Source organism: Carassius carassius, chromosome 21, assembly GCF_963082965.1.
Source record: "Carassius carassius chromosome 21, fCarCar2.1, whole genome shotgun sequence".
Lineage (NCBI taxonomy): Eukaryota > Metazoa > Chordata > Actinopteri > Cypriniformes > Cyprinidae > Carassius > Carassius carassius.
Window position 1 is genome coordinate 17354982 of NC_081775.1, and position 27004 is coordinate 17381985.

The 27004-nt window shown below is 37.6% G+C and overlaps 1 protein-coding gene across 2 annotated transcripts in view; it reads right to left on the reverse strand.

The window, feature by feature from the left end:
* Positions 1–6097: 6097 nt before the first annotated feature.
* ccser1 (coiled-coil serine-rich protein 1) overlaps positions 6098–27004 on the reverse strand; it is an 81446-nt gene continuing 60539 nt past the window's right edge. Inside the window, exons 10-11 of one of the 2 annotated variants that reach the window (XM_059503527.1) lie at positions 24048–24083; positions 6861–6997 (exon numbers count right to left, since the gene is read on the reverse strand). In XM_059503527.1, the coding sequence (XP_059359510.1) occupies positions 24081–24083 (3 nt within the window). In that variant the 3' untranslated portion in view covers positions 6861–6997; positions 24048–24080. Of the gene's footprint in view, positions 6998–24047; positions 24084–27004 lie in introns of both variants that reach the window. The other variant, XM_059503526.1, reaches the window with a different exon arrangement.

Genomic DNA, 27004 nt, shown 5'->3' on the forward strand with positions numbered 1-27004 from the left:
AGACAGATAGTGAGAATGAGAGTCATTTGACTCTGTTGCTCGCTATGAGAAACCTGCTGATAATCGCTCAGAGCAAATGAGCCCCAAGTCCCTGCTGTCCTGCCATGATGGAACAGTGACGGCTGTGCCGGTGCTCCACGTCTGATTATTTCTAATATCCCTGGGTCATTTCTAATTTAAAAAGCCCACTATCAAAGCAAGTCAGTATTACACGCCATACCCCCATGAAAATCATGCAATTCCTGTTAGAGGAAGAAGCTGACTATAACAATAATCTTCAGTTGCTCTCTTTACCTCATCTGGGACAGAAAGTAATAATAACCACATTTTCTGTCATTACCGGCACCCTCCATTTGTTTTGGATGAGTTTGTGCAGAGAGCTGTTAGAACATGGAGCTATTGAGGGATTGTAGATCAGCGGAGGTTACTGAGAAACGGAAAGAAAAAGACGTCGTTTGATCAACAAGCCACATGATGTGTCATAGACAATAATGATTGAAAAGCTGCTCGTCAACCATGGCAACATACTGCAGAAAGAAACGCCACTGCCTTTACCACCCAGGAGCTGTGTGGGCTGCTCTCACTCATCTCCCACTGCTTTGTTTCATTCCACAGTTGTTGGAGAGAAAGCAACACCCTGTGGGAAAAGTAAGCTGGCAAGCCTGTCTCTTCTTGCTTCCAAGAATGGCTCAGCATGCCAGCGTGTCTGGGCAGGGTGAGAGTAGAGGGCATCGCTCCGGGCACCATGGGGAGATGGGCATGCCAGTGGGGTGCAGCGGGCAGCAGTCACAGTTGTTAGCCCACTGCGACCTTCCGTGAGCTTGGGAGGCATCAAATCAACATGGGTACTCTCATTGGCAGGCAACAGGCCCATTTTTTTTGGACATTGACAAGTTCAGCGATATCAGAAGTAGCATCTGGTCGTTCCCAACCCAGATGACGTTCTTTCTTGCGTTGAATACAAAAGGACAAATCGTGAGGAATGTAGGTGGCTCTTTTCCACACAATGAACGCAAATGCGGGACGATGTTACAGCATCAGTGACAATATGACAAGTTTAGGTAGATACGGACCGATTAAACCCCTTTTAAGACCCTTTCACTTTCAATACATGAAAAAAAGGAGAAGTATATTGTTTTCAGTACATACTTTTGAATTTCATAAAAGAAAGTATGTAAGTTAAGGACATTTTCAAATGTAGTTTGTTGTTATACAACTACATTTTCCCTTAGTTCAGTTTGTGTTCATAGTTCATAGACTATATAAAACTTTCATTCAAAAGTTTGTGGTCTGCAAGATGTGACACTAAAGACTTGATTAATGACTGCTGAAAATTCAGCTTTGCCATCACAGGAATAAATTTCATTTTTAAGAATATTAAAATAGAAAAGTTTTTTTATTATTATAACAATATTTCTCAATATTACCATTTTTACTGTATTCTTGATCAGCTCCGGTGAGCATAAAAGACTTCTTTCAAAAATATTAACAACCCCAATGTTTTATACAGTATTGTGGGTTTGCACATCAATGTATTTCATAATGAAAACCTCTTATTTCAATATTTATAAATTATTTAAATATATATATTAAACAAAGAATAGCAGTGATGAACACCTTTCTCAGGAGATCCATTAAAAGAAGAGCCATGTTTGCTTCACAGATCAGATATACTTATGGTTTTCAACAGTTTATATAATTTATCACTTTACCTCATTGGAAGGGATATTGGATGCTTCTCTAGTCATTTCTTTTCCAGAGTTTATATGTTTGTTCTGGTGCTGACCCAAATTTGACTGGCAAGTTCATACACACATATACAAAAAAAACAAAAAAAAACATTTCCCAATCATTGGTCCAAGGTGTAAAAACACCCTAAATGAAGACATGAAATATCACAAAGTCACACCTTATAGTAATGAAGTCTGAATGACCATGACATTGTTAAAAAAGAAATTCAAAAAGAAACTGTGGAAAATCAGCCCTGGCAACAGTGGAAACCAACCATTTTGGAGAAGATTCTTGAGAATTTCTCACGCAGATGTCATACATAACCACATCAAATTTATGAAGACACAGATGAGCAGCGACAGAGAAATACACCTCTGTGCATCAAAGTCAGCCCACCGTCACATCAAGACAACAAACACTTGTCATTCCCAGAGTTCTACGGCACCGGTTTTCCTCCCTGCGGAGCAGTGCAATTACTTTTGCCCAGAAGTTGACGGTCTCTCTCTGCCCTCCTTTTAGCTGGAGAAAACTTGTTATGGATGAATAAGAGTAGCAACGATACGTGCTGTGAAACCTGCACAGTTGAAGTGGACTGTGAAGCCTGAACAGGAATCAGAGAAAAAGAGTGATTTAGACAGGGACCATGTGAAGTTCACACAGGCTTTTGAGCATTATAGTCTGATGCAATACACTTAAGGAAACACAATAAGCAATTTTCAGAAGGATGACATCCATTTTACCCTTTCACCAAGAAGCAAGGGCAGGCCAGAGAAAAGGCTCACTTTAGACTGCTGCAGGCCATCAAAGCAATAGCATTTTCCTGTCTAGTTTCCAGAGATGATGATTGTAAACAGTAACATTGCTTACAGTGTACCCTCCTCGAACATTAAAAATAATGTCAAACATGAAGGAGCAGGTGTACTAAAGAAGAAGTGCTGGAAAAACAGTTAATAGAAACCTTAAATGTGGAAACCATCCTATTAACAACCAAATCCAGGGCTTGCGTATATAAAAACCATTTCTTTTTTGGAATATCAGTCTTTAATGAATGAATATATTACATTCAGTGAAAATCAGAACATCTTAATGAAAACCACCAGTGAGAGAAAAGATACAGATAAAGGTCATTTCAAATCTCATTAGGGTTGAAATCTCTTAAAGGTGCCATTGTTATGCAAACCCTGTACATACTGATGAAAAAAAAAAGAAAATCTAAATGATGTAAGAGATGATTTCAGCATAGCAACAGCATCTGCAATGAAGACAGTTTTATATGCATTGATACAGACAAATAAAAGCCTAAGCTGATAGTCATTTTACAATATTACATAATAAATAAGGCCAAATAAATATCTATTCAAGGATAAAGAATTCTGAAGTCAGAAATGAGATGGCACATATAGTCATGTTAATGATTGAGTCACTCGAGATCCACAAGTTCCCGCTCTTGCTCAGATTCTACTCATGATCCCGCATATTCAAGTCTGTTTAAATGTCCGTCCTCCAAGCGTCATGGCTCAAACGTGTGGTTTAAAGTCATGTGTCAAAGACACAAGGGAGGCTCAGGAAGGAACAAGGACAATTCCTGCCTCTGGGAACACGCATTTAACATTCACCAGTCACAAACTGACACCCACTCCGCATTTGAACAGTATTGCTGACCGCAGTTATCGAGGGCTGAATTGGCTCAAATTGGCTGACTAACAGCAGTCTGCTCTCCTGAGGTCATTCTGAAATACCGTAAGCAGGGTCCAAAATGAACTGTTTGCCTTGTACATGATGGATGCATTAACTAAACATTTAAAAATGGGAAAAGAAAGTGTCAAAATCAGATTTTTTTTAATTGTATTTTTTATTTAAAAAAAAAATTTTGTATATTATTAGAACAACATGCAAATGATCCTTAAAAAATATAAATAATAGCATGAATTAAATCAACAGTAATGTAAAATGTATGCATTACGGGACAGATTTACTAACAGCTTGCGTCAGCGCAAACCAACTTTTGGCGTTAAAATAGTACTGTCAGGATATTAAAAGACACGCAGTGAATAATTAGCGCTGAAAAAGCGAGGACACCTGATCATACCGAATATGCATTTGTAGGAGTTTCCCTTTTAGATGCAAAATTTATGAGGGGAGAGTATTAAAATGAATCACCCGCAGAAAAATCCACACCCTCTGGCACAGTTTTGGAAGTGTGTTCCTGTGCTAATTTGCCTTGTTTAGTAAATCTGGCCCTAAATGTTTGATAAATTATAATAATTATATACTTTTTTATTCAATTTTTTTATATTTGGAAGCCCAATCTTAATAACCAGTTCCCAAAAATTTTATCTATGTACATATCAAAGACAATTTTACTCATATTTAACATTTGTTCACCAAATGTTAATTTTGGACTCTTAACAAATTTTGATTTGGACCTGTAACAAGACAAAACACGTTCCAGTGTGATTTCAGTATCAGAGAATGTAGTGGTGAGACCACACTAAAGGCTTTCTCTCCCTGAGCCTGATCACACAGAGAGCTGGAAGTAGGTCTGGGAGGGAGAAGGAGATAGAGAGAGAGGAAGCCATGGAAGCCATGGTGCTCCCAACAGATTGCTGAAATTGGAGCACTGGACCTTAGGGAGCAGACCTGCTGGATGGATGGGACTGCGTTTCCTCAAGGTTTCCTTCTCCTCCATGCATCCTTGCTTGAGCTCCTGATCCGCAAAGCCGGGTCATCACTGTCCCAACTTTCTCCCAAAGCTGCCAAAATGAGGCCGTTCCTCATTTCACCCGCTTGTCATAAGAGTGAGCACTGTATGAGGCCGTCTATTGCAGTTTTAAACTTACTGAAGTTACTGACATGTTTCATAAAATTTATTTGCCATCTTTTTTTAATAAAAATTCAAAGCCTCACCTATGTCAAATGTAATAATGTATCTCTGCAAAGAGGGCTCTACTTCTTTGATTAACGAAGGGCATTTCTTTCTTGAAGTTCAGCTGCCTTGAGGTCTGTCTAAGTGTTTACGACTTGAGGCTCTCACTGAGTCCTTCCACAAGGGCTGTCAAACCTATTTTAGCTTCAATTCAGTGCGAAAAAGCTTTATTTGTTTGTTTGCAGCCAAAGGAAAAAAAATGGTAGCTTGCAATTGGAGAGGCTAAATTGTTAAACTCCCAAAAAGGGGTCCGACAATATGGGAGCAAGAGTTTCAATGCCCTCTCTTCGATTCTTGGTTCTTCAGTGTCAGGTTTACCGGTTCAAATAATATATAAATAATATAAATAAATAATAATAACTTTTATAAACATCACTACTGATTGGGCTTAATCTAATAAGCAAGTCTATAGTTGTGAGTTAGAGTTAAAAAGGTTTGAAAACTTTAATAAAGGTTCTACATGCAGGGTCCAAAATTAACTTTTTGGCACAATTGAGTTTTTGGTGAATTGAGAAACCGGCCAAAAATTTTGGGTACTCATCTTGAGGCTGTATTTTTATGACCAGTACAAAATTTGGGTTTTTTTTGTTGTTGTTTTTTCTCAGTCGCATGTGCCAGTTCCTCAGATTTTCCACAAAAACAATTTTGTTTCACAATATTTTGATTATGGCTTTATATGAATACAAATACATCACATATACTGTACCATTCAAATGTTTGGGGACAGTAAAGGTATGTTTTTTTAAAAGAGATTATTTTTATTTAGAAAGGATGCATTCAGTTGATTTATTCAAAAGTGACAGTACACACATTTATAATATTACAAAGGATTTTGAATTCAAATAAATGTTGTTCTTTGAATTTTCAATTCATAACAAAAAAATAAATAAAATAAAAAAAAGGTTTCCACAAGTTTCCACAAAAAAAAAAAGAATATTAGACAGCACAACAGTTTTTAACATTGGAAATAAGAATAGGCCCAATGTTAATATTAGAATTTATTTTTTGATTTTTGAAGGATTATGTGACAATGAAACCTGGAGCAATGGCTGTTGAAAATTCAGTTTTGCCATCACAGGAATAAATTACATTTAAATTATATTATAGATTTTAAAATTATAATATTTTAAAATATTACTATTTATCATACTCTTAAATTATATAATATAAAAAGCCTTCGTGAACACAAGCAACCAGAAAAATTTTCCTGACCCCAAACTTTTGAACAGTAATTTTTCACCAAACTGAGATCTGGAGAAACGTTTGGTTTTAATAGACACACTTGTGTCTAAAATTTAATTGATATCTTAAAGCAGCGAAGGTCAGATTATCTTTCATACAACTCAATATAAACCACATAATGTTACAGTTCCTAATAGACGGTTAAATAAACTTGTCCAAACCAATGATTTTTACTTGAAATTGGAGTCTTGGCAAGTGTTAATGTTGGACCCTGAATTTCTTTTAATGATATAATGGAATGCAAAATGTTGACATCCTCTAGCATTTCAGCAGAACTGTACAATGTGATAATGTAGCGAGTGAATCTCTCACCTTAATGGACCGTCAATCTAAAGTACTTACTGGAGCAGCATATACTAGTTCTTCAAAAAGGCTTAAGTAGTGCAGACTACAGATTGGTTTTGACACTTAATATACTGTAGATGATTACTTTAACTCCACAAAGGATAAGAAGAGTCTCGGTGTGCGGCTAAAGTTCGGTTGAGGTTTGAGAGGAAAATTAGCTTTGAATGTATCCGAGTACACGTGGATCTAAAGGTACTCGCGGTCACTGAGGAACTCGTATCCATCTGAGGCATGTGTCAGTGTTCGGTGTGTGTGTTTTCAACCGTCCTGCTGAGCGAGAGCCTGCAGTTCGGCTGTATGGAGTGAGTGCTGTAGGAAGACGTTCTTTCGGCTGTACATGTGTAAAGACAGAGGCCCACGGGGCGGCTGACCCAGACGGCCGGTAAAGGAGGACTGAAGCCTGGGAATAGGGCCTCGCTCGCTCCATGGCCCCCGTTCGCTGTCCGAGGACAGACTGCGTGAGGGACTGGCCTTGCTGGGGAGACTCAAGCTGCTGCCGGCCACGGCGCGAGGGATCTGAGAGGGCCCCGGGTGCTCCGTCTTGTGAGGTCCGGATACCTCAGATAAGGACTGCCCACCTTCAGCTCTCCGTAGTGACTCCCTCAATCCTACTCCACCATTGCTGCAAGCCCTCTCTTCACAAGGCCGACTGTGCTGGTCCGCAGCGAACATTCGCGCCGGCCTTCGCTCCCTTGTGAGGCTGCTGCTGGGAATGTTGCTGTTTTGGCCTGTGGGTCGACTTGGATGGATTGCCTGTTGAAACAAAAGATGGGAAAGTGAGAGAAAATGAAGCCACTTAATTTGCCGACATTGTGACAAAGATTCCTTGGCGGTCTAGAACCTTTTCTAATTGTTTCCAGATCAACTGGAACTTTGCCTTTTTAGGAAGAGGAGGCCAAAGGCACACATTGTGGGGAGGTGGCACGAGAAAAAGTCTGTGCTGAGGAGCTTGAGCCACCTGTTCATTTTGCACACAACACTGCCTCCTCCTCACATAACCGGCCCTCTATTACTTTACAATACTGAATGAGTGAAATATTATGCATGAAAAAATAAATTAGCTGCAAACTACAGAGCGATTGTTTGATTCATGCTGTAACTCAAAGTGTAACTCAGACTGAGCTGGCAGCCAGAAAGTAATACTTGATGCTAATCGGCATTTCACAAAGTGAGGAAACCTAATTAAGTGTGATGTGGCTAATGTTGGAACTTCAGCTGTGACGTGAAATTTAATTTAAAATAGAGGCTGTAATTGAATTCGTACATTATGGGAAAGAATCTGTGCGAGTAGTTGAGAAACGCACATGCCAATGCAGGTGAGAAAAGAGACCTGGGTGATAAACCTATTTTATTCTATTTTACTGTGTGAAATGTCTTTTGCACTACCTTACACTTTCAAGTAATGCCAGGATGCAAAATTATTTCTTTAAAATAAACAAACTGGTTTTTATAGCAACAGTCAAACTAGATTTGTATGGTTAGACGATGGAATTATATAACAACAGGATATTTTCCTTAATGTTAACAGGTAGGTATTCTTTCGGTTATAGATCAAATGTGATCTGGACCTCAAAACCAGTCATAAGGGTCATTTTTTTGGAATTGGGATTTATACATTAATTTATATAGAGATAATTAGATAGATTTATATATTTATAAATTTGTTTATGTTTAAATTTGTTTGTTATGATAGGACAATATTTGGCCGAGATACAACTATTTGAAAATCTGTAATCTGAGGGTGCAAAAAAAATAAATAAATAAATAAAAAAACATTGATAAAGAATGAATAAATTATTATTGCAATTACATCTTTACCTCACTACTTGCTTGTTTATTTCATTAATAATTTAGATTTTTTTTTTTATTGAACAGCACTTGAGATTTACAAATAAATTTCTATTTTGTAGTTCTGTTTATTCACTTATTCCAATATTCAGATCGACATATTTGCACTATAAAGGAAAGAAAAGAAAAAACGCACACCCTTTCACATAACCTGTCATTTTAAGCGTTCATCCGCTGGGCCTCTCTTCACAGATACCATGCTAAGCAGCGGGTGTTTGGGGACCGCAGCTCAGATTTACAATGTCTGTGTCCTCTCAAGTACGCGCTCTGCGGCATTCGCAGTCAAAATTCAGGCACTAGCAGAAATAAATGCATCAGATGTTGACAGAAAAGAGAGAGAAGTTTGGTGCCTGCACTGGAAAAAAGCCAGAAACACACACACACACACACACACACACACACACAAAACTACAGAGTCATTCAGTGGAAAAACAGCGACCAGAGTAAATCAGACTGATTTAACGGTCGTAATCCATTTGGGTCTTTATTAGCTTGTGAAGAAGCTGGTCCTGTGCTAATGGCGAGCTTCTGTTAAAAGCCCTCCGGCTGATTATATGCAGTAGGCTGGAAGTAGCAGGATTCAGCCTACTCATTTTCCACACTTCAGCACACCTACAGACACACACATACACGCTCACGCAAGCTTGCGCAACAAGCAACTGTTGCGAAGAGGCACGCTGTCTAAGCCGTAGGCAATTGTGTATTATGTATAGTACTGGACTGATAACTGAGAGCAGCGTACAGATATCGAGTTATGTATTACATAAAAAAATCCACTCAAGCAAGCACGGCTCACTTTCATATTCTCAGAAAAAAAGAATGTTTGGGGAGGGAAAACAATTCTGCGGCACTTCTCGTCAGTCTCGACAGACAAGAATGTATTTCTTTGTTGTTTATTTTCTTCCACTGGAATCATGTAAAATAAATAGACAATAAGAATCTCTTGCTTCACAGACGCAGAGGTTTTCTCAAATAAACAATAAAAAAGGGAACAGAAAGAGTTTGAACTTTTTGTGTGGCGACATCGTATTTAGAAGAGTGTGCTCAACTATTCATCTTTCAAAATAAAACTCACGTTAAATATACAGATACGCACCTTTGTAATCAGACTAAAGCGAGGGTAAACAATTAAGCACAATTGGGAGCACAGCATGCTTCATCTTTCGTCTCCGTCTCCCAGATGCTAGGCTCTATATTCAGCCAATGAGAAGCATGTTGTTTGCCCCCACTTCCTGAAACTCCATCCGTCTGAACCTAAGTTAAGATGATGAAGAGTGGCTTTCAGAAAGAGAGAGAGCAAGAGAAAGCAACAGAGGATGAAGTGTCACAGTCTGAGGGTGCTTAAAGACAAATGGCTGTCCTCCTCGCCAGCGGCTGATTACAAACCGCCCCTGAATACTTTTAATGGGCTCATGGGCTACCACAACTGCCACTCTGCCTCAGCACCTCGTGTCATGATTTGACATATGAGCTCTGTACGGATGTGCAAAAAAGACATATTTTCATAGTTTAAAACAAATGAATTATTAAAGTCAGTGGAGCTGTCTACATGTTCTAGTTTTGATTTGATGTTGCAGTAAAGAGTGTGGAAGTGAAAAGTAATAGCATTAATATATCAGTTTCCAGGATGAATGAATGTACGGATAAGCAAGGAAGATTCTTTCTTGATATTAGACACACAAAATCCATAAATATCCATATGTGTGTGTAAACTAACACTCAAATTTTGAGGTTGGTAACATATTTAACTAAAAAAAAATCTACCTAAGGCTGCATCTACTTTAGTAAAAACAGTAAATATTGAAATGCCATTACATTTTAAATGCAGTCTATTTTAATATAACTTAAAATGTAGTGTATTTTAATGAATGTGGTAATAATTTTTATTTTATTGAATTATAAGCAGCCACTTAATACAGATTTTAGTATGATGTGATTCTTCCAAAATAATTCTAATATGCTGATTTGGTGATCAAGAAGCATTTCTTCTTATCATCTTTCTTGAAAACAGGTCTTTAAAGAATGAAATTCTCTGTAACATCACAAATGTATCTGAATAAATAAATAAGAAATCTGAATTGGAATAAATCTGAATAAATTTATTAAAAAAAGAAAACCATCTTACCGACCCCAAACTTTTGAACAGTGTACAGGTGCTGGTCATATAATTAGAATATCATCAAAAAATTGATTTATTTCACTAATTCCATTCAAAAAGTGAAACTTGTATATTATATTCATTCATTACACACAGACTGATATATTTCAAATGTTTATTTATTTAAATTTTGATGCTTATAACTGACAACTAACAATTAAAAATGTAAACTTAAAGTTAATGCTGATTAACTGAAACAGATTATAATTAATAATATGATAAATGGATATTTACATCGAGATTTATTATAGATTACATTGTTTGATGTAATCCAATAATGTTATATGTATATTATATGTTATTAAATAATTATATTATTGAAAATTTAAGTGAGCATTAGATGACAGCAAATGCAATGTAAATGTAAAAATTCCAGCAAAGGAACTGCACATTTATATATCAGCCATTAATCGATATGGTTGTGATAAACTGTGTATCTCTATGACAAACAGAGCAGTCTAAATCTGAATAATTGCAAGCAGTGGCAGATAATACACACTAAACACAATTTTGTACAAATCCATCAACATTCATACCAAAAAAAAGACCTACAGCTAATGCATAATAGCACAAATACAGCGGATGAACAGCAAATGATCTGAATTCCGACAGTAACTGCCCTGAAAGTTATTGTTCAAGTTAATAGATTTGTTACATAAGCTTTTTGACAGGCCTTTTGACAGCACATTAAAGCATAAGGCGCTCTCAGCATGTTAAAAATCCCCTCTGAGAAGTTGTGAATCCTTGCTCATCCCCTTGCCAAAAAAACAAACAAACAAGAAAATCTAGATAACTTAGTTGAACTAACTAACCAACTAGTTCGTTCGGCAGACGATTAGCAGAGCAATCCGTAAATCACTGCTCCTCTGCGGGGGGGATAAAGAGAAAGAATATGTCAGCTACAGAAAGAGACCGCATGTTTATGTGTACTGAGACAGTCATCGATTGAGAAAGTCTGATCGATATTTGAGGCCTGCAAAAGAGACTCCTGAAAACTATAAAAACAAAATGGATTGTGGCAGAGAGACAAAAAAATGGAGGCAGTGAAGATGTGAAGGAGAAACAAGAGGAGTTGAAAGACAACGTAAGAGCGGGTGCACGGGGTGGGGCGCTCCGTTCAGCTAGTTTCGTGTGAGCCTTGTTTCTAGATGATGAGGCATGATGGAGGCTGGATTTGATGTGTGGAGTAACTGAACACACTTCAAAGGCTTTCCCCCCTATTGAGCCCCTCCAACAGCTGTCAGCTTTAGGGAAGATAAGATTCTTTACAGTCCCTGTCTTGTTCTCTCTGACAGCACAGGACCTGGATAAACAATAACGGGAAATATATATCAAGATGCGGAAGAAAAAAATCCAAGTGAGAGCAAAAGAGATGAAGGGAGGAAAGAGACAAAAAAAAAGTCATAAATTGAGTTTCTATCAGATAAGGTGGCAGATGTCTTCAAAAGCTGATGAGATTGTTGCAGCTGCCTGGGTTTCATCGTAAAGCCGCAGCTGCCTGTTTAAGGACCGTCAGCTCCATGAAGTAAGTTTGTGTGTGGCTTTCCACAACAACACGTGTCACACAACTTAAGTGTCATGAGCTGACTTTGAATCAATATGATGAAACACACAAAGCAATGGATGAAACCTACCAGCACTTTATGCTTCAGTTGTTTCTACTCAACCAGCCTCTCCGCACCAAAACATTCACAGAGATTTGTAGTCCCTGAGTGCGATGGACAAAAATAACTCTCTTTGTAAGGCTTTCTGATTCGAGTAGTCCATAAGCAACCTGGTATGATGCATAATTTTCACTCCATCTGTGGCGATGGTGGCGTGGAAACCGAACATGATTCATGGTGCCAAAGGTCTAAGAGCCCTCAGGCTGTATTGTTTTCTGTATCTCTTCCACTGGCATCCATTTGCTTCGGTGTCACTCTGCGGAGAGGTGACCTGTCATCCTCTCATGGATGCTAATGCCGAGCTGGGCTGAGGACTCGAGCTAAAATCGATGTGATGACCTGTTCTGCAGTGGCCCAGTCCCAGACTTTTATGTCAGGTGTGAAAAGTATACGAGGACACTCATCCTCGAGACAAAGAAGTCACCTGCGATGACACAGCAGAGGAAGTTGTATCACACTAACAGAACTAAAAATCTCAAAAAGTGAGAAGAATCCATATAGAAAACGGAGAATTTCATTTATTCCCTTTCACTGAGAGTGGAAGCAGAGTGGAGTATACCAACCAATTGGCCAATTTTGTCTGAAATGCAAATAACTTCTTGTTTATTGAACTCTATATATGTTTCCCATTCGCACACATCAACCCCAGAGTTGTGCCGCAGAACTGATTTGAGAATGCCTTAAATGATAGCATTCAGTCAATTCCTTTTAATGGCATTGCAATTCGACTTCCCAGCAAGCCAATTCAGTTCAAATTCACACTCAAATACCAAGCCAATCCTTTGATTCCGAATTTTGCAAATAATATTCATATTAAGTATTGAATATCAAAGTGTATTGAGGTATTGAATGCAACAGCTCGCTGTTGTGCTACTGCCTAATTGAAAGTTTCAAAACATCATCAGCCTTTACTCTTCAAATCTTCTTCCTCAAAGTGGAAGTTTTTCAAGTTTGCCAAAGCAGGCAACTGTAATTATTTTTTAATGAGGCAATTGAAGTCTGAATATTTCATGAAGAAAGATAAATGTTCTCAGTACCATCTCTATTTACCAATGTTTTTTGGATGAGTGCTGTGTTTGGATATGGGATTGAATAAAAGCCTCTTGATGGTGAGCATTACTGAAGTGTGGGCTTGTGCTTTTCTCCCCTAAAACACCTGTGAAAACTGTTGTCTGACCCACTACATTTCCCTGAGGCCCTCATCTCTTATCAGTTGTACACGGACTGCTGGAGGGCTTGCCTACTTCACAGCACCTCTTTTCTCACACCAGTACATCCTACATCCGCGTCAGACACACACTCACTCTCTCTTTCTCTCTCTTTAAGGGCCTTAGGGCCATCACAAAGCCTACACTGACTGGACAAAAATGCATCTTTAAAATCCACCCTAAACTCAGACTCTCTGGGATTGTTTACTCTTCCTGTGGCAGTTCTGAAGGACATTCTCCTTCCTGTTTAGCTGCAATGGGGGAACATTTTGAAAATATATTCCATTGTTTTAGCTATCATGATGGTAGTCAATGAGCTCAAACAACTTTATAGAATATTTTATTATATTATTTTCATTAAAATGACTAAAAAAGTTTCCATTAAGCAATATTACACATGTAATAGTGTTGTGGTTTTAAATATGAAGAGTTAATATCGACTTGTGTTTCAGACAAAATCTGGACATTTCTTTTTCCACTGCTAATAATAATGTTCCCAAAAAAAAAGCCAAATCATCAAGCTTTTGAATGTTGCCAAATGCTCTATAATCACCTTGGTATATGAAAGCAGAAAACAGAACACTCTGGCTTTCGCAGCTCTCCTGAGCAGAGTTGTCAAATGTCACTCACCATCAGATGACTGTGTGAGTGAAGGGAAGGCTGGCCCTGTGGACGCCCGTCTAATATCTAACTCACCTCGAGGGCTCTACAGTCAGAGCCCCTTGCCACCGGCTACTCTCACACACACGTCAGTTCGCCTCAACACACGGCCCTTATTAATTACCACATTTGTATCTACTGACAGACCACCGAGAGGTGCAGGAGGGTGAAAAAAAGGGGGACAGGTCCCTCTTGCATTTGCATGTACTTCGCCACAAATGCAGTGATCCAACTGTTTCCAGTTACCTCAATTTAGGGGTTCAGCTGATCTGATACCAGTATCCGATCCTTTTTTTTGTTGTTTTTGAGGAGACTATCTTATGAATAGAAATTTCTAACTACACATTGTGTCATTACAGAATACAAAATATATAATATAAAATCGTCTGCGATTATGAACGCAGTTTTGTGATACTTGTCAGTGAACTAAGGCTCTGTGTATTAAATGACGCTCCATCTGAAAGCATTTTATGGAGATTTACTACTAATCACAGAACCAGGTCTACTGATGAGATGTGCATGACAATCGCATGCGATAAATTGCACAGTCCTAATGCTAATAAGCAACTATTAAAAGTGAGAACTGGTCCCTATACTAAACTGTTACCGAAAACCGATTATAATAGAAAGTACAGTATTATAAAGTCATTGTTATACTGGTTTAAAATTATAAACCAAATTCAAAAACAAAGTAAAAAATACTTTATATGCAAGAATAAATTCAAATTCATACGCAATACATACATTTAGGATAATACCACATGAAACTTGGGATGCACGATAAATATCGCCCGATATTTAATGCGCATCTTGTCAGTGATGCCGGTCAAGTAATAAGCGGTAAATCTCTACACGTGCGTGATTTCACGTGGAGCAGCTTTTAATACACAGAGCCGTTGTTCAAGGACAAACCACAATCATATTTTGCGCAGCTTGTCAGTGAACAACATTTATCATGTATCCCTACATGAAACTAATAAACCTAAGAAAATGTTAATGCATTGTAACTGTAATTTTTGTATTTTAATTAGTACTGCTCTGTAAAATGTATAAAAATTAATAAACCTTTTGAAATTTAAAACACATCTGGAACTTTAGTAATTAATTATACTGAATCATTCTAAATTTACAACAACAACAAAAAAATACAAAATCGAAATGAATTACTGTCAATCCAAAGATTAAATTCATGACTATTTAGTGTAGTGTTTTTTTTGTTTTTGTTTTTATGTGAAAGTGTGTGGGAGGCTCGTCCCATGAAAGACGCTCCACGTTAAAAACAAAGACAATTTATTCTTATCAGATTTTCCTGTTCTGCATTTGTTAGCAAAACATTGCAATTATGCACATCGAAACATTTGTAAATGTGCAGATGGCAAAGGACTTGTTCATTAATATTTATGCTTTATCTATTTTCTTTAACACTGCAGTAAATTGTTGTATGAGATTCAGAGGGCTATGGCTGATATATTCACAGCCAATATATTCACAGCATGTGGCAGAAGAACCCCAACGCTTATCTAGTGGGGTCTCATCACATTAAGCTGGAGAGCGGGAAAGACCCTGGCCTATACAGAAGTGGTCCTTGTGGCGTTTGAGTGCGTCCCGCCTCGCCCCGAGCCTCAAAGATCCAGGAGAGGCAACTCTCACTGCACCTGCCCTACTTTGGTGTGACTAATGGAGGTGTCCTGAATCTTTCCACTGGCTGGAGGGGGAGGGGAGGAGAGGTGCAGAGCTGGTCTCTCAGCTGGCCACAGCCGCTCACTATAGAGTAGTGATGGATATCCAGTCTCATCTCTGGGCACAGAGCCAGGGTGAGCCTGCCCTGGACACATGTGAACACACACACTCACGGTAAGGCAACAGTCAGCAGGATGCTGCATCAATTAGCAGTGCTGAGTGGGGAATGACCACGGATCAAACTATAGGAAGGCAGCACACGGGCGCCCTTCTTGTCACAAGAGTAGTGTTCTTGGAAGCGTGCCGGCAGCTTCATTTCCCAAGATGGGAATATGCAAAGTTGATCAAATCATGTTGTATCAAAGGAGGACGTTCTTTTCAAATTTCAAATGATTGCCTTCATTTCGCTCATTCCCTTGGAGACACTCGGCTGGTTCTCAAGGACAGATTATGGACTGGGCCGATGGGGCTTCTGACTGCCAGCAGGCTTCAAGCTGAGATAAATGTAGAAACAAGCCACTACAGATGTAAAATTGAGATAGATAGACGAACGGCGCTCGAACGTGTCCCGGTGACTGTTGGCAGAATGGGAAATAAATGAAGAAATGAGAAATGTTCCTCACTCCAATGCACTATTAACACATTCTGAACTCCCTGTTTGAGCTATAATTTCTTATACTGGTCACAGTACACCAAAGTAATTTCACATTTATTTTGTTTATTTGTAATATTGTGCAACTGCATCTTTATTTTTCATTTTTGCTATGTAATTAATCAATATTTGGTCAATACAGAGGGGTTCAGCATTAAATTATGTAAAATGTGATCAAATAAACACGTTGTAGCTTTGTATAGTTACTTTGCACACAAAACAATATACTAAGTTTTTTTTTTTTTATACTACATTTTTTTAACCAAATTCTACAGACAAATTGAATAGTTTTTTTTAAATGTGTTTTAAAAATATAAGAAACATCAAAATATTTTTTAAAGGGGTCATTTGATGTGATTTCCAGTTTTCCTTTCTCTTTGGAGTGTTACAAGCTGTTTGTGAATAGATAAGATCCCTAAAGTTGCAAAGACTAAAGTCTCAAACCCAAAGAGATGTTCTTTATAAAAGTTTAGACTTGTCCATGCCCTCCTAAAATGGCTTGTTTAAACACGCCCCCACTGTTTACACAAAGAAAGGCGGCATAACTTTCTCGCTGTAGTATTGTTGCTGCCGCCACCACTATGTCGTGGAGACGCTGTTTCGTTATGAAAGCAAAACTACTTTGTTTGGCCTTCCAGAACACGACACAACTAGAAATCAGTGGTTAAGTTGTATTTACAACATTGTTCCACAATAGTTCAACCCAAATATTCAAGTGTGTGCAGTGCATTTTAAAGAGGACTATTTCGTGGGAGAGTAGCCTACAATGCCAACTTTGCAAGGACAGCCTAGATTCTGACTCCCAACCTGTAAGTACATTTTCATATTTAAAGCATTTGCCACTGTTGAGTCAATAGCGATTTTTCAGCAGTGTAGAGTGGTGCTTGTTGTTTCTCCGATCACAAATGCAGACATGGTTTTATGTTTATGCTGTGCGATACACAACGCAACATGTAAAAACACAGTATAAGTCATTATAATCAGTAATTATGTCCCCACTGGATGCAACAAATGCCTAGTTTGTAATGGGTAATGTAGGTTTTGTCTCGTCGTGACGGCACACACAACATCACAGTATGGTGAGGAGCGTAACATTTCCATCACATGCTTTTCAGAACGATGAGCTTTGTAAAAATCTACACGTTTCAGAAAGACAGGACATAGAGGAGAAACAATAATGTACAGTATGTGGAAAATAATGTAATAATAATTTACCTTAAACAGCATAAATGCATTGCATTACACAAAATACACAAAATAATGTTCTTTTTACCAACATCATATGACCCCTTTAAAATATTATCTGCCATTTTTTTAACATAGTGAGGTCCAAATGAAATTCTGAACCAACTGAAAGGGAATCTTTGTTTGAGAATAAAAAGGTGAGTGACAAATCAACATAATTGACACTTCTGAATATTTCAGACAGAAATATTCTTACAAAAAAAAAAAAAAAAACGTAGCAATTTAAAACCAATTTACAACAGGGCCTCCAGTGAAGCTTGTGCTCTGGACCCTCAAAGGACCTTGTATAATCCACTGTTGCCCGTTCTATAGAGTAAATGTTCTGTCATTTTCGACAGTGCGCAGCAGAGGCATTCTGCGATTAATAAGTTCTTCAGCAGCTCGCAGCAGCTATGCCCACATCGACAAACACAGTGTTCTGCAGTGATATATTGTGCTAATGATGTGCTCGAGGACAATGAATAAAATACTGACGCAATAAAACTTCACACATTCATTTACCATCTTCATGCGTCTATAATTTGAACTTAATAAGCAACTCTCAGTGAAGAAATAAATCCAAATCCCTGTTAGATTTTTTTTTTTTTTTACTTGAAACATAATTAGAGGAAGAGTGTATCTAATATAGTCCAGATGAAAATATGCCCTGAGCAGTTGGAGAACGATGCTGGAAGGAAATGCACAAACATTTACGTTTCAATGAGCGTTGAGATCTTCTTCTTGTATGCGGTGATTAAAGACAGTGTAGGACGGTGCAGATATAAACCATTCATCATTGTGTATCCCCTGACATAATCTCCCATGAACATACATGCCATTAAATGATGATCAGAAATCTGATTTTTCATCTTCCATACTACTTATGCATATTCTGTGATGCTTCTTAATCTGTTCTTATCGCATATCTAACAGAACTACCATGATGTCTCCAGGATAAATGTATTTGCTTTATTTAGATATAGACCCACAATACTTTAATGGCTTTAAGTACTTTAGATTTGTGTTTTATGGGATATATAATGACTCTAATTCAAATCCCAGTAAGTAATCTCCCTGCCTACATTGAGATTATCATAATTGAAATTGAACCTCAAAAGTGACTGATATGAAAAAAACGATATAGGGTGTAACTCTCCATTGATTTCAATACAGGCGATGTGAGATTAACTAAAAAACATCAATATAACTTCAGTAGTAGTCAGTAGTACTAGATTTTTTTAACAGGAATATATATACACATACATGCATATATATATTAGGGCTGCACAATTAATTTTTAATTGTGATTACAATTATGGATGCCACAATCACGTAATCGTTCAAAGCAGCAATTAATCGCTCAAAATCTACTTATGTTATTCTGCGTGCTTAAGATGTTTTTCCTTTCTAAATGTTATCTTAAGGGTTTTTCCCATTATTTTAACTTTAGTTTGAGAATAACATTATAAAACCATTCATAGTTTTACTTGTTTATAATTTAAGGAAGAAACCAATCCGATGTATAGTTGACATTTGAGGCTTAATATTATAAAAAAGCACTAAAAGTTTTTCAGTTAAGACAGATACACACATACATACATATACATATACATGCTGCTTTAAAATGCTGCCCATGGTGGAAAATCATTCGATTTTGAAACCAGTCAGAATATATACTGCCAGTAAATATCTATTTTCAGCTACAAACAGATTTAGACAGGACTGAGCTAAATCCAAGTAAATTTAATAAAACAAATCTTACCTAATTTAATTTGCAATTACACTCCAACATTTGCCAAAATTGCTTTTTAATTACATTTTTGTGTTCACAGTAAAGAAAAATTATGTGGTTTCAAAATATATAAATTGACTAAGAAAATGTAGTTATAACTAAGACATACTTTGTGTAGACCTCACACAAAGGTACAACCATCTGAATTGATTTAAAAGTTAAATACATTTATAGTTGAGTTCTCTGCACATTCTCTACAATATAATCTAAGCCAACTCAAAGGTAACTAGGCCAAGCACAAAGCAAAAAGCAGAAAACCCTCAAGGTGTTATCCACAGCTGCAAATCTTTTTTTCCAGCTCAAAGTGTTCAGAGCGCCTACATATAAAGCCTACTGCAATGGCCTGGACAGGCCAGTAAAAGCAGAGTTCTCACAGAGACACACAATTCGGCCACAATTATAGTCCGCTTCAAGCCCTGGACTGCCCCAGTCCCTCTCTCTCTCCCTGTCTGCCTCTGTGTCTCTCTCTCTTTCTCATGTATATGAGATTCAGCCACAGAGCTTTACTTTGCTCTAGTCTCACTGCAGTCTGCAGTCCAGAAAATAATAGAGTGCTAATTAATTTCTAAATCCAGCCTATTCTCAGAGATGAACAAACCTAAAATCTCGCTTTTGATGAATGTGCCGATTGCAGTGGTTTTCAATTACGATCCTCAAAAAAACCCATCATTAACGCATTGTCGTCAGTTAATCGGCACGTAAGTACTGTACGACAACTTTGTTCCACATTTCTGATTTGAACTAATGAGTTCTTGATTTCCTAAGCTATAAATAACAGTCATTAATTTAATATTTAATAGGAAACAACAAGAAATGTTATGTTTTCCTAATTCATTCCAACATTTCAATGTTATGGTACAAATAACCAGAAGTATTCTATTTTAGACAACAAGTTTGTGATTAAATGAACAAACTGGTTTCTGAAAACATATAAAAGTACACGGATATCAAGATTTGTTTAAAAGCCCCATGTACTGTAAATATGCATTATTGTTATGTAAAGGTGAGCATAACTTTTACCAATTAGTTTTACCAATTACAAATCAACTACAGAGTAGATAAATATCTATTATTTATACATTTATATTAAATGAATATAATTTTTAAAATAAAATTTTGAAAAAATATATATTTAAAATATAATAAAAAATAAATGGTACATAGGACAAAGAATTACATAAAATAAAATAAAAATATTAAATGTGAGAGTAAAGACTTCTACATTGTTGCTAAAAACTTCTACTTTAAATAAATGTTATTTTACACTTCTTTTAAATATAAAAAAAAAATATGGTTTCTACAGAAATATTAGGCAGAAAATTGGTTTTAACAGATAGTAAAACAAAATGTTTCTTGATCACCAAATCAGCATATCAGAATGATTTCTTAAAAGATCATGTGACACTGAAGGCTGGAGTAATGACACAGAATGCTGAAAATTCGGCATTGCCATCACAGGAATAACCTACAAATGTGTTTTATTACAATAATATTTCAAAATATTTTAGTGTATATTGGGTAAAATACATGCAGCCTTGGTAAACACAAAACACTTTCAAAAACCTTTTGATTCAACCCAAACTTTTGATATTTTACTATATCAAAATCTGAAGCATGCAGACAGATGAGTTGCAGATGTTGAAACAAAACATGTCACAAGACACTACTGTCTCCCCTAAATTTTTAAAAGCACATCTGTGCATATGAACAGACTTTAGATTACACAAATAATCCACCATAAGGGGGCGCTCTGTCTTGAACTGCAACCAATGGAGTTTCAATACACTTAGTTTGACATGTACAGTATAGGCCTTTAAGCTCAAAAATAAATAAAATGAAAATACACACAGATGCACAGAGAGAAAACCGGCATGTCCGTATCAGCAGTGCTTCATACATGACTGCTCTCGGAAGATACTGGCAAGCATTAAGAGCAGTATGGAGCGAGCAGCAGGTCGTGTTCTATAAATGGCAAGACTAGATTATGGTTGAAGGCAGGAACCAAGCACCCGCCATAATCCTTTAAACCTGACATGTAAATGTACAGTTCCATCCCAAGCTAATCAAAATTCATACGGGACACAGAAGTGTTGCGATAGTAACAAGCAGCACCTCTCTGCATACAATCTAAACTGCGAAGGGATCACGACGGGGCTCGGCTGCCAAGCTAGAGCAGAGCTGGGGGAAGCGGTTTGGAGATATCACAGCATGGTTAGGCTACAGATGGCTGCGTGAGGTTTTAATAGGATCCATATGGAGACAGGTATCCAGCACAGCCGTTTGTTTAAAAATCGGAGATGCACACTACAACTCTGGGCGAGAATGCACTTGGGTTTTTGATGGACTAGCAAGGGAAAGAGAGATGGAGCGGATGAAAAGACTTGTTTTTTTTTCTTTAGGCAGTGTTAATATGGTCCAAGAAGTTGGAAAAGATGCAAGGGGATAAAGAGAAATAGCTAAGCAATTTTGACCATAACCTCATTGATAAAAAAATGAGCTACACGAGGGACCAACAAGGTGGTCTTGGCAATTTTTAAAATAATGATAAAACAGCGCACAAAATGCTGAACTCATAAATAAGCAGCATTATAAAAGGATTTCACAAGGACAGAGACTAATAACTCAATGCACCTGGCTTGTTCCACATGCATGTGATTGCACAAGCAATTTCAGGGATCATCAGTGAGAAATGATTCCACTTCATAAGTCTTGTGAAGTTAAAGGCATAGTTCAGCCAAATATTACAATTCTATAAATATGTCCTTGCCCTTTTGTTGCTCCAGTTATTTTTTCCAGGCTAATATTAGCGTAGTTTTTATTTTAGGGAGATCTTTTCTATTAATCTCAATTTTTAACCAAAAGAGATTAAGATAATGTTAAGATAAGCTCTATATATGACAAATGTCGCAGGCAAAATCTCACTAGACTGTTATAGACTTGATCTAAAACAACCAACATGAAATCAATTACATTTATAGCCATCCTTTGAATGATTTTTTCAGAGGATTTAATTTCCTTCCCTTGACAAAGAAACTACAAAGAAACATTTTGTACTAAAAAAAAATATAATAAATCTAGTTTTACTACAGCAGCCACAGCGGTCCTTGACGCTTCAACTGAGGGTTATTAAAAGTAATTTCCCTGGTAAAAGACAATATTGACAATGGAGCGGAGAGTATAGAAACCCATCTGTCATTTGCTTAGTTTAAATTTAACGATTATATCCACTTTCATTCCTCCAACAGCAGTTCTAGTGTTTATACTCTATCATCACTGGGGCCTGTTCCATAAAAAATTTTTTTACCAAATAAGCCAGGCTTATTTCAGTTAATTTAACTTATTTTGAACCAGATCAACTGACAATACTTCAGACTAACTGAAATAAACCTGGCTTATTTGGTAAACTTGTTTTATGAAACAGGCCCTGGTGATATAATATTGCTATTCAGCATAAATCTGACACTATGCAATATTTCAGACTATATGATCACACAGAAAAAAAAGCTATTATCTAAGCTGACTGACACATGATATTTGATATAGTGGTATCTGATACCATTAGACTTATCAAACAGACATTCATACTTCACTTCTGTCCAAACTCTTTTAAATATTCATTATGCAAGGCTGCGAGTCACTTTTCTCCCTTTAAGCCAGCTATTATATCAATGCCACAACCATATTTGTCATGCTTTCACTTGGATTGACAAACTCTGTCAGTCATCTTCACTGGGGCAAATCTCGGAAATGCCATGCAACACAACTGCTCGAGATCACAGCTTATCTTTTTGCTTCTCAACCCTTCCCACCCAGTATTTAATACCAAATGCCAAGTTTTGGATATCATAAGCGTAATTCCATTACATGTGCCCTTGAGCTTTGACAGCGGGAGTATCGTAAGTGCTCAAAGATCGTAAAGTATTTTAAGGAGCACTAATTTCACCAGTTTGGTATTTTACCTGTAGAGAGGATGACATACAGTGGATCAATACAGGCAAAATCTTGGCATCTTTCCTTAAAAGACTTCCTGAATTTATGGAACAGGACCTACATACCTTCAAGCAAACTTTACAATACATCTTTCCATCCAGTGACACTTCATATCTCACCAAAACAACACTGACAGCAGATTTATGCACTTTACTGGTCTCACAAAGCACATTACGCCATTAGCTCGATTGTATTACAGGGACAAAATGTTCATATTTTCCCTGACTACCATTAACAGCTAAAACCACACATTAGAGAAATGCAAAAGCAAAGCCGACAGGTCTGACTTTTCCTGCACCTACTGTGCACCCACTACATGATGCAGATATAGCAGGCAGAAATAAATATAGGTGTGATTTGCGCCTTATTGACATTTTTTCCTGTAACACGGTTTGCTCTATAAATATGTTTATGCAAGTCTTCCTCGATTTTCACCCATATCCCACACAAATCTGGGGTTTAAATGACTGTCGGACGGTGGATATTCGCATCCGCCGTTTTTCTATCTGTCATGTTTTACCGCAACGCTCAAATGTCACGCTTGCACTGCAGGTTTGTCATTTGTATTTTTTGTGACAATCTCAACAAAAGCGTTGGCGCAGTCACGGCAAAAGCAGTTCCCACAAAAAACGCCACCTAATTTGGGTAGAAAAGACAGATGATTTTGCAAGTGTGGATTAAAATAAAGCAAGCAATCAACATGTCCCCAACAGAGACGATTAGGACAGAGCTGATAAGATTAGCACGCAACAATCACCGTAATTTCATATACAGCTCTACGGCAATTAAGACATTTGCGTGTGATTATGTGTTGATGCAATTTAAAAGCTCCGCGGTTTCCCTCAATTAGCCAAGGTGAGGATTGGTGCATGAAGCTGCCTGCCTTTGATTAGAGACAGAGCCGCTCTACACAGAAATACACCCTACCTGCATTGTGCTGCCGGCGCGGGCTGCTTCTGTTTACTGCACCCATGGGAAGAGAAAGGGGAGAGGGGAGAACAAAACAACATGGAGACAGATGAACATGATGTGTACAAATGACAGAAATAAAATTCAGTGAAGTGAAAATCTAAAGCTTTACATGCTAACACAAAACAATGGCTTGTGGCGGTTTGCAAATATGATGCATTAGTGCTTATGTAAATATAAACAGAAGATGAAAACATTATTTGGATAAAAATTAGACCGTGATGGCGGGAGAGGGATGAGAGCAAAAAGGCTGGAATGGATATAATTCGGTTACGCTGTCTCACAGTGCATTTCATTTAAACACTAAATGAACAAAATGTCAGGTACAAGAGGTCAACAAAAACAGGCTTGAGCAATTTTCAACAACCATGGAGTAATTCCCGATAAGATATCTGCAACACTAAAAGGTATTGCGTTTGGAATTGAATTATGATAATATGAAATGGCAAATATTTTAAAAGAGGGCTCCGACAGCACTAATCTGCACTAAACAAAGGCAAATGCAATTTACCAATTTATCGTAGACCTAATTACATGCTACAGAGAGCAAATTATATTAAAATATATATATATGAGAGAGAGAGAAAGAGAGAGAGAGAGAGAGAGAGAGAGAGAGAAGAAGCAGAGAGAAATAAAATTGATCATCCCTACATTTGTTCATTCTGTTATCTAGATTGTTTTACAGGTTCATAAAATAGTAATGAGCAAAGCAGGAGTCTGGGAACGTGTGTGAAAACGTGTTTCACGAGTCTGAGAGCGAGATGGAGAGGATGGGAAGTGAGGCAGGAGATGCTAGAGAGGCCGTGGGTGGGTGACTATGTCAAATTGTGGCGTGGATGGAGAAAGAGAGAAACTTCTCACTGCCAAGAATAACAAGGGAACTTGAAACAACTGCAAAAATGGTAATCTGCCCCAAGCTTTAATAAAAGAACGCAGAGGTGAGGCTGGTCCATAAATTATTCCCCGTCCTATCGCATGAAATCCAGATGAAGACGGTGTGAACCCTGCTACTCCAGTAAATTAATATATTCATTGATTTCTGGAGTCTGTATTCAACGGTAAGGCCCATAGTGTCCTTTCTTAAGCAAAAATATATGCTGAAGTCAACGTGTGCAGAAAAACTAATTGAGGGTGTAACTGATTCAGGGCTACAACAATTAAACCAATAAAATTGGTAATAAACAATGAAAATTACTGCCGGTATAGTGCACTGTCAATTGGCAGAGTATTTGTGCTATATGGGATAGTAACCACTACAAAGTAGCATTTCTATTATACATAAACGTAAAGATTTTATTGTTAAATTCTTATAATACCACCACCCACTTTGAACATCCTAGCAGAAAGTGAGTGATCAAAGAAATCCAAAAATTTACTTTCTGTCATCATTTACTCATCCTTATGAAGCTCTAAACCTGTTTGACTTTCTTTGTTTTTTGGAACACAAAAGCAGATAAATGAATGAATATCCCATTTGGTAAATTCATTGGCAGTACACTATGACGCACTTTAATGTTTAAAAGGCCCGAGTGTGTCAGCAAAAAGTACATGCGGTTTACAGATAATTTTCCAAGTGCTCCAGCCTGTTTTAATTCAATATAGTTCACAGCAATAATCCTCAAAGACCAATTTGGTGAAAAAAAATCCAATATTGAAGTGCTTTTATGATAAAATCATGTCCTCCATGGCTGTCCTACGGCATCCAGTGCCATTAAAACAACAGAATATCCCAATGGATATTAAATAAACTTTATTTTTGAGAACAAAGGAAGTCTGTAGTTACAAAATGTCCATTCTGGGATGAACTATCCTTTGAAATGTTGCTGTCATCCTTAAATTGCAAATACTCCGAGTGCAACGATCAAAACAATATTCATTCCCAGAAATCAAATTTAGATTTAAAGCCATCATAATTGAAACCTTAAATCAAGTCATACAATTAAACCCCCCAGTGGTTGAGGTTTGATAACTTCAGTTACCAGTAAGAGTTATTCTGCTTTCAAACTTTGAATTTTCTTCTCAATGTGATCAAAATAGTTGTTAGCTGCTGCCCTAAATAGATCCTCAAATCAGCACACAATGGAGAGACTGCAAATCAGCCATGTAATATTCATATTGCAAAGGCTTGGACACATAACCATGGACTCATAAATATTCTGAAGGGGATTCGTGCAAATCAAATCTGTTTCCTGGGCAGCCAGAGCTGAGGAATGTGACTTTTCTTCCTCTGACAGCCGATTCAACGGTATGGTTGGAGAGCAGCTTCGATAAAAATAAATGTGTGTTTCTGATCCCCATTACCGTTGAATGTCACCGTTTATATAATTATTTATTAACTTCTTTATTGTGGTGCAACGTTCCAGCCTCACCCGGCCATCTGTCCACAGCGAGGTGTTGCGTGTGCATTCCATTATAGGGGCCCTGAATGGGGCAGAATAGGCTGGACCTGCGTCGACCTTCTGATAATGGTGAAGAACACCCTGAGGGCAGTCTCCAGTCGGCCCTGTCCACGGGGACTCAGACCTTCTGTCAAGGCTTAGGATCAGAGTTTTTACCTTGACAAAGTTATCATGGACATGTTTATACAGGCCAGCGAAGCAAAAAACAACAACCAAAGTCTGCGCTTTAAAAAAAAAAAAAAAAGCAGCAGAAAGGACAGTAAAGGTGGCCTCCTTTCCACAGATATCTAATGAGAACAAATCTGAGAATAAGAATGACACACGTTATACACGTTACGCTATTCAGACTTGCCTTGATGCTCTCTTACCTCCAGATACCACTTACATTTTTTACATTTTGGAGCTCCATCTACTTCCTGCTGGTGAATGTTCTCACGCCACAGCAGCTCCCACACACTCGCACTTCCACCTGATGCTTCTTCAACAGAAAGCCCAGATGGAGAGCCATTCTAATGA